This window comes from Nilaparvata lugens, chromosome 12, assembly GCF_014356525.2.
Source record: "Nilaparvata lugens isolate BPH chromosome 12, ASM1435652v1, whole genome shotgun sequence".
Lineage (NCBI taxonomy): Eukaryota > Metazoa > Arthropoda > Insecta > Hemiptera > Delphacidae > Nilaparvata > Nilaparvata lugens.
In genome coordinates this window covers 27,129,939-27,143,237 of record NC_052515.1, presented here as the reverse complement: position 1 = coordinate 27,143,237, position 13,299 = coordinate 27,129,939, and the positions used below count along the sequence as shown (strand labels likewise).

General features: G+C 34.1%; 1 protein-coding gene across 2 annotated transcripts in view; it reads left to right on the top strand.

Annotated features, from left to right (window-relative positions):
* The window catches only part of LOC111043705 (protein O-mannosyl-transferase TMTC1), a 287,369-nt gene that overhangs the window by 258,237 nt on the left and 15,833 nt on the right, over positions 1-13,299 (top strand). For both annotated transcript variants that reach the window (XM_039439284.1, XM_039439285.1), the window contains exon 11: positions 10,776-10,919. In XM_039439284.1, coding sequence (XP_039295218.1) covers positions 10,776-10,919 — 144 coding nt within the window. The remainder of the gene's footprint in view (positions 1-10,775; positions 10,920-13,299) is intronic.

Below are 13,299 nucleotides of genomic sequence, written 5' to 3'. Positions count from 1 at the left end.
AGATTGACGGAGAAGTTGATCAACTAGATTCATGCTCGTTCATCATCAACTGTTTTCCATGGGTTCGAGAAAATTTGTGGTTATGCAAAGTTCGTGGTACATTTTTTGTTCATGACATATTATGTAAGTACTAATGTACTGGAGATATGAGACTCAGTATCAGCGGAGAAAATAGAAACTACTTTTGTATTTTCGCGTGAACAGACTAATTCTATTGCTGAACAAACAGCTTGAAAGAGAATCTACTTTTGTATTCTTGTGAACTGATTTTTTCTATTGCTGAACAAACAGCTTGAAATAGACCTAGCTCTTGAAGAGCAATAATTATAATATTATTATACAGGGTGATTCATAATTATGGTAAAATAATTCAATACATGATAGTAGAGGTGAAAATAAGAAAAAAAGTTCCTATAAACATATATCCATAAACGCTTCATTAGCGAGCTATAGAGGGTGAAAGTTTCCGCCCGGAATTCAGTTCCTCTGGTGAAATACATCGATGCTTAATTGTTTGGGGACTAGTTTTTGGAAAACTTGTGCTTTATTCATATGGAAAAATATCTGAAAAATTGAATAAAACTAGTCTGGAAGCTGTAATGTGAGTAGTTTTTGAAAAACGTTGAAATATGCAAAAAATCTAGGTAGAAAAACACAGACTTCTACGTTTGATGCCCAATAACTTTCTTTAATAACCAGTAAACAAATAATTTTTCACAATTGAAATTGTAGAGAATTTAATTCTGAAAAGAATTATGTAAGCTGTGTAAACTAAATTTTAATAAAATGTATTCTTATGTAGTACATTACACCACAAAATTTTGCTGTTTTATGAGGAGAGAACTAATAACTCATAGGTTGTAGCTGATTGCAAATAAAACATGGATTTTAATAACATCTGTTCCAAAACAGCTGATAATTTCTTTTTAATATTTTTTTATTCAAAAACAAAATAAATCAGCTGTTTTGGAATATCATTTTCAGAATTATTTTAGCTCACTGTTTAACAAAACAACAAACTGTAAGTTAGGCCTACTGTATCTGCGCTGTGTTTTTTTTTAATCCATCAACCAGTTATTTGTAACCATTCCACTTTGCTTTTGTGTTAACTTTTAAAAAAATGGCAGGTAAATTTTAGATATTATTCATACTCCGAATTATCTGACATGAATTTAATGTATGGAATGGGGAACTACTGTAATAGTACTGAAGCAAGACGTTTGTATCGAGAGAACATTCCTAACCGAGTATGTCCAAGTTCAAGGTTTTTTGCCACTATTCATCAATGTCTGTCTGAAACAGGTTCTTTGATATCCAAAGAGCACATTCATGCAGGCAGACCCCGATCTACTTGAGTTGGAAGAACAAGTACTTAATGAAATTTATGAACATCCAGAGAAGAGCACGAGAGAATTGTCAGTGCAGTTTAATGTCAATCAATCTATTATTTGGAGGATACTAAAAGAGAAACAATTACATCCATACCACCTCCAAAAAGTTCATACTCTATTGCAACGAGACTGTATTTCCTGTGCTGGTATTTGCCGATGATTTTTAGTAAAACTTGTTAACCCAAACTTATTAACAACCGTTTCATTTACCGTCGAGGCACACTTTAAAAGAACAGATATCGTTAACGTCCATAACCAACATATTTGGGCAGATGAGAATCCTCATGCCATCAATCCTAATCGTCCACAACATCAGTTTTCAGTAAAAATTTAGGCAGGAATCATAGGAGATCATCTACTTCTGTTCGAGCTTCCTCCCAGGCTTAATGGCATAATCTACTTGAACTTTTTGAGAGAGGAGCTATTTAGCTTACTTGAAGATGTACCTCTTCAGTTGCGCCAAAACATTCGGTTTATGCATGATGGAGCTCAAGCACACTTCAGTGTTGCTGTTCGTGAACACCTGAATCACAGCTTTCCAAATCAATGGATAGGCCGAGGTGGGCCAGTAACATGGCCAGCTAGGTCACCAGACTTAAATCCTTTGGATTTTTATCTTTGGGGACACTTGAAAACCTTAGTATACAATACTCCGATTGATACCATTGAAGAACTCCGATTACGGATTTTGAACGGAATAGAAATGATAAAGCAGACTCCTGGAATATTTGAACAGGTCCGACAATCGATGAGAAGACGTCTGAACATATGCATCCAAAACAACGGGAGGTCACATTGAACATCATCTCTAGTCTTTTGGTATGAGTTTAATGTCATTTAAATATGTTACTTTTCATATAAGAATAAAACTTTTCATAAAAGACCGATTATTTTATTTGCAATCAGCTACAACCTATGAGTTATTAGTTCTCTCCCCATAAAACAGCAAATTTTTGTGGTGTAATGTACTACATAAGAATACATTTTATTAAACTTTTATCAAAATTTAGTTTACACAGCTTACATAATTCTTCTCAGAATTAAATTCTCTACAATTCTTATTGTGAAAAATTATTTGTTTACTGGTCATTAAAGAAAGTTATTGGGCATCAAACGTAGAAGTCTGTGTTTTTCTACTTCGATTTTTTGCATATTTCAACTTTTTTCTCAAAAACTACTCACACTAAGCTTCCAGACTAGTTTTATTCAATTTTTCAGATATTTTTCCATATGAATTAAGCTTGAGTTTTTCAAAAACCAGTCCCCAAACAATTCAGCATCGGTGTATTTCACCAGAGGTACTGAATTGCGGGCGAAAACTATCACCCTATATAGCTCGCTAATGAAGCGTTTCTGGATATATGTTTATAAGAACTTTTCTTCTTATTTTTACCTCTATTATCACGTATAAAATTATTTTACCATAATTATGAATCACTCTGTATATATAATAATAACTATTATAATTATAATAAATTTAAGATTGACTGAAATCAACTTGATATTGTCAAAACCACCGATCCATTAAGACAATTTGAAATACGTAAGTCGGTTGTTACATCATCATCAATGTCTAGTAAACTTGAAGTACAAACATGGAGTAAGCGAATATAAATAGTAGGAGAGAAGCTCCTGTAGGAGCTAAGCGCCGATTGGCCGACAGCTGTTGACCAATGAACGATGAGCTCGGCTCAAGCTGTCATAGCTGTTCTGTCATTGGTCACGACCAGAAAGGCCCGAATATTGCAAATATGGTCATAAGAACTGTGAACCAATAACAAATGGATAAAAACTTAGTAACTGACAGAACCAAGTGTAAAATATGAGTAAGAATGGAAGCAGTAAACACTAAAATGCAAAAACTGCAACTAAAACAATAGTAGAAAATTTATTCTATTCGAAAGTATGATAGCAAAAAGAATAAAACTGGACTATCACTTTAAAATGAGTCTGAATTAGTGACGTTGTTGTTGTACTGACTAAAATCAGTCTGCTCGTTTGAACTAGTCATGGAATCGTTTTCCATTACCCTGGCTATTCGAATATTGCTATCCCGGAATTCTTAAGCGTGCCTTGTCTCGGCCAATAACAGAGCAGCTATTGCAGGTTCAGCTCAACTCAACGCTTATTGGTTAACAGCTCACGGCCAATGGTAGACTACCTATACCAGGTTTGACTGAGTTCAACGCTCATTGGTTGAAAGCTAACGGCCAATCGAATACCTTCCTTTACACTATAATATTCCGCTGCTCGTTGTTTGAATTCTCAATTCACTATAAATACTGATAATGGTGTAACTTGAGAAACAAGTTTTTCAAATTGTTTCAGTAAATCGGTGATCTTGACCATATCGATTTGTTCTATTGAATACGATAATAGTGATAGATGAATATGGAAAATAAACTTAAAATAGAATAGGTTTATAATTGCTGTATTGAATACAAATAATAGTGATGGATAAAAAAAAAATGGAAAATGAACTCGAAATAGAATGGGTTTATAATTGCTACCGGACAACTTCAAACTTCAATTTAAAATTGATAAATTCGAATTATAATACAATTTACCTCTCCACCTTTAGAACAACACAGAAAGTGAATAAAAGAAGCTGTTAAAAACGTTACACTGGGCAGGTTTCAGCTATAATTGTCCATGTATCTGAATATCATCAAAAACTGCACGACTCTAATTTGAAAATGTATCCCTACCAACTCTCACAGAAAAAACTCGATTGTAGAGAATGCCAATGCTGGAGAATTGACCACAAAAATACCCAATTTTCAACAATCACACAAAAAATTGCAGTTCGCAGAATTCTCAGATTTTTCAATAGAGATAATATCGGACAAAAACGGAAGTGAGAGAGAGGTTGAGTGAAAGATGAAGTAAAAGAGAAAGGGGGAGAGAAGATGAATAGAAAGAGTGAGAGTGATACGGACTGAGGAAGAGTGTGTGTGTGAGAGAGAGTTAGAGAACTACCATTATTAGCTGATTGCAAGCACCCTTCACCCACAATAACTAGGTACGTCCTACAGTAAAAAGGTACATCCATTTGTTTTTCTAATTGGAATCAGACACTACAGAAAGCACGTTTTCAACTATTCCTGTGCCACAGTGCAAGATTTGGCAACATTTCTATTCACCCCTTTCAGAATACAATGTCGAAACAAGGGGTTGCTGTAATTTGGAATGTAGGTATTTTTTGAAGGGTGGATCGTGTGTTTTCATGCCCTATTCGAATTTCACCCTCGGAAAATGATTGTGGAAATTGGGGATGTTTGGTGAGTCGCTTTCAGCCAGGAATTTGATGGCCAATAACCGAAATTAAGCTCAGGTTACAACGTGACATGCGTCGGTGAAACTGAATGCTCATTTCAGCAGTTTATGCTACCACTCACTCTCGTACTGTCACGCTCTTTCTCTCTCACCCCTCTCTTTTTCTCTCATTATCTCTTACGCATTCTCTCTTTCTCCCTTTGCAAGGGTTATGTGGCAGAGAGGACCTAAAGTCCTAACTCCGCCCTTGAAAAGCAATTATTCAATTCAATACAATTCTCTAAGCATTTCTTTTCTCATTTATCTATAAAAGATAGAATGTATAGGATGTAGTATTCATCCAGCTGTCTCTCTCGATCTCTCTTTGTTCCTTTCTCTCTTTACATTGATCAATCGATCACATTCTTATTCTCTTTTCGTTCTCATCTTTTTTTTTATTTGATCCCTCCTCTTCGTTTATTGAATTATTTTTTCTCATTGATCACGATCTTTTCTTTTTTCATCTTCTTCCTATCTCACTACATTATCCTATTTTATTTATTCCTTATTTCTCTTTCTCTCTCCCTATGTTTTGCTTCTTTATCACTAACTTCTTGCTTATGCTTTATCAATTTCTCTATTTTTCATCCCTGTGTTTCACCTCCAGTTTTTCAAATTAATTAAAGAGTAAACAATACAGTAGTCGGAAAAGAAAAAAACAGGCTATTGCCCAAAACTTCTTCAATTTCCTAATTTTGTCTTAAATTGTCCAACTATCATGCAGGTTATGTCCATTTCAATTTATACTCTAGATCATCAATCTGAACATTTCAGTGTCTCTTTTTGTGTAGTTGAGAAGTTGATATTGTGGTATTTATTCATATTAAATAAAAAAGAAATTGTCAAAAACCACAGATTTATTAATACTTGGTTTATCAGAGATTGACAATGGTGTAACAGCCGAAACCGGCCTTCTAAGTATCAATAAATCTGTGGTTTTTGACAATTTCTTAGTATTTATTATTCAATTTCAGTGTCTCCTCCACTTCATCTATTCCTTTTTCGTTATCTCCTCCTCCTGTTTATCTCTTTTTACTGCATTTTCAATTGCTGTTGGTTCTTCTAATAATATTTTTGAGCAATGAGTAATTTGCAATTCCTCCAATTATTCTTGATAACTTTTTCTCTATTCTTCTACCTGTTCTGCATCTCTCTTCCCTTAGTTTATCCATTTCTTCCATGAACCTATCTTTCCTCATTCTTCAGCTTCCTCATTCTGCTTTCCTTCATTTCTCCCTGTGTTTATCTTCAAATTTCTTTACTCTTTAATTTCAAATTCCCTCATTCTATCATCTCTCATCCCATTTTGATACAAACATATTATCATTTTTCTTCTTCCTCTACCTATTCTATTCTATTCTACTATTCTATTCTATTCTCTTGCTCACTTACTCCCTCTCTCATACTCTATCCCTCTTTTCCACAATTTGATCTTTTGATCCTCCCCCTTCCATCACACTACTCGAATTGGTGTTCTTTCTCACCCTTCTCGCTTCTCTCTCACCCACTCTCTCTCTATTATCCTCTCTATTTTAATCCATTTCATCAACACGATACTATAAAGACCAGCAGTGTAATCCGAGATTCGTACTGACTATGTGTCTGGTCTGTATTTAGGGATGGAAACAAATTAGTCTAATTAACCACATTTACACTCGTACGGAGGAACAGTATTAAATCCTCAAAAATAACCCTATAGTCGGTTTTATTCAGGTATATTTGGTACCCTCCCTATGAGTAGTTGAATCAAACTAATCCTTACTGCAGCAATATTATCAGTTATTATGATGAACACCAATCTCATAGTTAATTATTACTCTGGTGTTCAATTACTATTACTAACTCAAAATCACTATAAGCTAAAGTTTTAGCTCCCTATGGAGCACACAAAGACTGTTAGTATTGTGCAATAGAGGTCTAGATTTTACCTGCAATTTAAAAAATGTGATGATCACAAAATTAAGTCTTATTTTTACGGGTTTGATCTCAATCCTGGTCCGGACGTGATTTCTCAGTTCGTAACGTTAATGATATCAGTATAGTAGATAGTAGTATGAATGAGATAGTTCATTTATTTTGATGATAGATATAGTACTAGTAGTTCTATGAACAGTAGACCTCACGCAGTTATAAACCACAGCCTCCTCTTATACAGTCCATCAGAGTAAATCTTGTCTGTATATGTCGTGTCGGCGAGATATCGGTGTGAAAACGGTACTAGTAGTTCTGTGAATAGTAGACCTTGCGCAGTTATATAAATCTTGTCTGTATATGTCGTGTCGGCAAGATATCGGTGTGGAAACGGCTAATGGCTGTTGGGGTTGGTGTATCGAGAATGCTAACATCAAATGCTAATCTCCTTCAAGACATACTGGCAACAGGTCTGCCCGAGTTGAAAGCAGAGAAAGATTGAGAGAATATCTTGTTTCTTTCAGTAATTAGATGCATGCGTCATTGCATGCAATTAATAGTCCACACTACAGTTTATTTCTTACTTATAAGTTACATTGAGATATTAATTTTATGCGTCAATGCATGCAACTAATAATCCACTCTACAGCTGATTTATGATAAATAATTCTATAGCCTGATTTTTTACGGTAATATTGGCGCATGAAGGAGATTCCTTTTCCTTTTTTATTATCTTTTAAATGCAAAATTAAAAAAAAACCTTAAGATGCGTACAGATATAAGCGCCGCGAACATGAACAATTCACTTTCAATCAGCTGAAATTTTCACAGAAACGGTATGATACAGATATAAAAAGCTTGGCATCAGCTAATTAAAAGTGAATTGCTCATGTTCGTGGCGCGTATATATGTACGCACCTTAATATATACGTCGATGCGCCTCGATTCAAAGTACTTGTACCTTGTTTTATTCAAATCGGACAATAAATGCGGCTGTAACTGCGGTACAAACAAACAGACAAAAGCTGATCAATTCGAAACTAAGACCTCAGCTTCGCTTCAATCAATTATTTCCATGATAATTGCATGAAGTTATTGATAATTACCTTCAAATTACATCCACAGTGATTAATTAATATCTTATCTATGGTTATCGAATTTCATTGGTTTAAAATTAGGTAATAACAAAGACTCACAATACTCACATTAAGTTCCTGATCCATTAACGAGCTTCTAGATGCCGGAAATATTCTTTAGAACTGCAAAATTCACGAGTGCGACGACATGGAGGTCCGTATCGCTTGAAATTCGCGACGCGACTGGCTAAGGTGACCGTCAAAATTTGACAAGTTATGACCGGCGACGTGCTGACCTGCCGTCCGGTAGACACTTCATGGCTGCCGCGTATCGGTTATCAGTTGCCATGGTAACTGCACTTGGCGGCACATTTAAAAATTTCAAAATTATTGCCGACTGTGTTTCCACATCTGTAGCGTTATACTGTTGAGCATTGTTGGATGATGATTTTAATGAATATAATGATGATTGGATCTGAGTATTCAGGAACTATGATATAATCATAGTCATTGGCAAATACATTGAGATATTAATTGAATGGGTCATTGCATGCCATTAATAATCCATTCGACAGTTGATTCATGATGCATAATTCTATAGTCTGATTTTGAAGGTAATATTAGCGTTAAGAGGGGACTCATTCTCCTTTTCTATTACCCTTAAAATGAAAAATTTCAAAAAATATACGTCGACGCGAAATTCAAAAAGGAACATACCTGGCAAATTTCATGAAAATCTAATTCCGCGTTTTGCCGTTAATGCGGAACATAAATGGAAATGCAAAACCGTCGATTTGAATCTTAGACCTCACTTCGCTCGTCAATAATATCTGTTTATAAAGTCCGTTTATAATATAGTCTCTATAATTTCTATATAATTCTTTGAAAGGTAAATTCTAAGAAAGAATTATGGTCCGGTTAAAGAAGGAGAGGAGTGAGGAGAAAAACTAATTCAGAGCTCGAGGCATTGATAGAAGGCCGAAATATTGTAACATTTGTAAAAGCACAGCGGCTTAGATGATTTGGACATATCTGTAGAATGAACGAGAACAGAATGCCTAAAATAATTTTCAAAGAGAGGCTACATTCAAGAAGAAAGATAGGAAGGCCGAGAATAAGGTGGGAAGATGAAGTGAGAGACGATCTCCAAAAAATGGGATATAGAGAATGGAGACAATTAACAGAGGACCGAGAAGCGTGGAGAGCTGTAGTGGAGCCGGCCAAAGCTCATAATATTGGGCTGTAGTGCTGATAAAAAAAATAATTTCTATAGTCTCTATAAGTTTATAATATAGTCGAAATATGAATGAAGTTGCAAGTGAACAAAATTATACTAATCTCTCAAACATGCAGGGACTAGATTAGAGAAGAATGCAAGTGGTTGAATAATACTAGTTGAGAATTGTGGAATGATAGGATGTTAAATGAATATAGATAATTATTGAGAGGGAATAGTTATTGGTGTTTAAGAATGTTTCAACATTTTCAATTGTTTAAACAATGAGCATACTTGCTATTAATAACGAAATATTGCATATTTAAGACCGATTATCAACATCAATTTCGTAGTAACAAATAAGCTACTTCTCATTCAGTAAAGCTACTCAACCATTCCTGCTCCCATTCAGAATTTCAGCATCGGTTTCTGTCAGAATAATAGACAGGTTCCAAAAATATTGCTTCTATTATAAGGTTTTGTCAAGTATTTATCCCTCCATATTTCGAACAAATCGATCATTATTATACTACTGGTCATTGAGTACCAAAAAGTTGAATAATTTGTTGTCAAGTATTTATCCCTCCATATTTCGAACAAATCGATCATTATTATACTACTGGTCATTGAGTACCAAAAAGTTGAATAATTTGTTGTTCTTGAGGGAAGAAAGGTGACTGGAAATGTCCTATCATTCAAATCCGATTCAATTGTTAAGAAATGTTCAGTTGAATTGATCGAGAAGACTGTTGAAAAGGAATTGAGGGAAGGAGGATACTCAGAATCCATAATTCAAATCCAATCAGGTCGGAGTACCAAAAAACTGTTAGATTGATTGAGATTGTTGTTGAATTACAAGGACAAAGCTGTCAGTTCCAATCATCTCATTTGAGAAAGCGAATTACCAATCAATATTATCACTCGTTTACAATGGAGTAATTATCGAAAAATTCAAAATGGTAAAGTCAATTTACATTGAAAAACTTCGAAGTATTCAGTTAGCACAATGTATACATACTATTATAACTCATTGACAATCAAGTTAACGAACAATTCATTATGGCAAAGTCAATCTTAGTGGGATGAATTTGAAAGTATTCAATATATTAATAATATATTTATTTCCACAAAACAAGAAAAGAACAAAATAAACAAACAGCTTGTGCAAGTGTAAGAGGATGATAATGATAATGAAGTATAATATACATAAAGGAAATTTATCACTTGAATATAAAAAGAGAAATAATAATACTGATAAATCTCCTTTTTTCACCTACACTAGAGCTATAATTGAAAAAATGTGGAAATAGTCAACCAAGCAAGTGATAAAAATCACGTCTGCATGATGAAGTACAGTTAGAGAGCAAGCTATGACAATGTATCTTGTTTGAGTATAGATAGACACTACTTATTCCCATGGAAGAAATAATCAGAGAGAGAGAGACAATTTTTTTCAATGTAATTTGACTGAAATCTAACACTTTGGTTAATGAACAGTTCAATTCTAGCTTAAATTAATACGAGAGAGACAAATGACAGTCTTCAGACACTTGAACAAGTGAGAAAAAGAAATAGGCCTCGCCCAAGATTCAAGTATTGACAAGAAATCTTAAGAGCAGGGAACATTTTGAATTAAATTATACCTTGTCAGAAATATTCGAAAATCGAGGTACAAATTGTTTCTTGAAATAGGACTACACCCACTCTACAACTAATATTCTGCAGTTGTAGAACTACATCCAACCCTCATTTCCACCCTTCATCCTGTTCAATTTTTATCTAAAATTATGATGATATCCAAGAAAATAGAGAAAGCTTTTTATGTTTCTGAAGTCGTATTGAATTCCTTTTTGATATTTTTTATAGGTTATGGCCAACCTACGCCAGTGCTCATAATAACCTGGGCACTCTTATGACGCGTGCTGAGGATGCTGAGAACCACTTTCAATCTGCAATTCAGATCCAGCCAAAACATGTCAACGCTCACTACAATCTTGGTCAAGTTTACAGGTAAGTAGCAGTTGAATCTCACATTTTTAGTACTAAAATGAGTTGGTCAATTAATTTAGTTGTGATAAATTGGTTGTTGAGCGAGTTATCAATCAGTGATCCTGTCACTCAAGAAATTATCACGAGCGAATTTTTTCCAAATTTTTCATTTAAAACATTTTTGTATTTAAGATCTTTATTTTTTCAATGATCGATGTAATTATACAATACAATACAATACAAATAAATTCTATTTCCATTAATATACAAATAAACAATCTAATCAATAAAATGTAGATAATATTCAAAAATACAATATATGTAATTTACTACAAATATAAATAAATTGCATTTTTTCGGAAATTAACCTACTCAACTATGTGAAACCCATGTTCTAGAGCAGGTGTGAATTCTTTCTGCTTTTGTATATTTATTAATTAACCTACGTTACAATAGTTACAATATTATAGGGACAGCCCAGGCCTGGCAAACACAGCTTATTTATTCATTTATTTACTATTTTACAAAGGCAACTTTCTAGAAGTATTTTAAGCCTAGGTGATGATGATGGGATGAATACAATGAAGGTAGAGTTATGAATGAATAGGAACAGCTTAGGGATATAGGAACGAGATTATTAGGCCTAAAGGTCTTTTCACCCCTAACTACTTGTAGCTAGGCATACATCTTCGGAGGACGTAGCCGGCCTATCTACCAATGTTATTCAATCTTCCCCGTTCACACCAGCGAAGCGTGGATTAAACATCGGAAGAAAGGAAGTCTTCCGAAGACATATTCCCAGCTACACTTAACCAGGTGTCGAAAGACCTCAAGTTGTTTGAAAAAACAAATAATAAATAAATAAATAAATAAGTTTATTTCCACATAATTCAAACAATACAAAATACAAGTTCAAAATACAAAATACAAGTTACATCTCTACATAATAACTTAGACCATACTATTTCAAAAAATTTTATAGAAACTACAAAATTATAAGTAATAATAAAACATAGTAAGACATTTGTAATAACATAATATACCATCCTGGTTATGTGGAATAGGCTGCTCCTGAGGTTGTTTTTTAAAAAACCTGTATTGGGGCAGCCATACATTATTATTTTTTCAAATTTTTTGGAAGCAAAAAAAGGGTCCGATTGGCGGGCACTATTTTGTTCACTTTAACATTAGATATTGCAAGAGTTTTACAAATGATATACATAGGCAATATATACCTCGATAAAACAAGAAGGAATTCTTTATACATTTACAAAAATAGTAAAATAATAATAATAATATTTTTCTAACAAAGCATAACCTCCACACTATCCAATGATTGAAGCCACTCTTTCACTTTTCTCTGCAATATGTATAATGAGTGGGAAAAAAGACAATAAGGTGGTAACAAATTGAACAGTTTTGGTGCCAAATATGGAAAAGATCTACGGAAGGACTCCTTGTAAGGTCTTGGTACTTTAAATCGGTTCGTTGTTCTCAGGGATTGGCTATAGATATTCGCTTCCACACCAATATTACCACTTCTCATATAAAATATTCGGAGAACTCTAAAAACATATAAATGTCTCAATGGCATAATTTTCAAAGTCAAGAATAGTGTTCGAGATGGAAATCTTCTCCCTTTATGCATTATCACTCTTAAAAGCTTTTTCTGTGATATTATTAACGGTTTCACTGTAGTTATATAGGTACCTCCCCAGCATACCAGCCCGTATTGAAGTCTGGACTCCACCAGAGAAAAATACAGCATTCTTAAGACGTTAATTGGGCACATATAGCGTAGAAAATAGAATTTTCTCAGGGTAGATATTAGTTCACCTTTTATTTTTTTAATATGTTCTTTCCAATTCAAATTTTTATCAATAACAACGCCAAGATACTTAATAGAATCACACTGTTCAATTTGCATGCACCTGTTACATGACTGCTGAATGGGTGAGGCTACACATTCATTACACTTATATAATATATCAAGAATTGCCTGATCTCCCCCTCTCGAATTGAACGATATGACTTTTGTTTTGTTGCTGATAGTCATGTCATTTAATTCAAACCAATACTTCAATTTTATCAGATCATCGCAAATGCACTGACTAATGTCAATCTCTCTGGGCAAGTTATATGTCAGGGCAGTATCGTCCGCAAATGCTGTTAGTTTTCCAATGAATTTTCCATTACAGAGGTCGTTCACATATACCAAAAAAAGAATAGAACCCAGAACAGAGCCTTGTGGGACTCCACAAGATAAAACCAAAGGCTCACTTATTTTATCAGCTATTCTAACCCTCTGACTTCTGTTTGATAAGTAACTCTGGAACCATTTATGTGTGACACCTCTCACTCCTGATAACCACAACTTATTCAGAATTATCTCGTGAGAAAC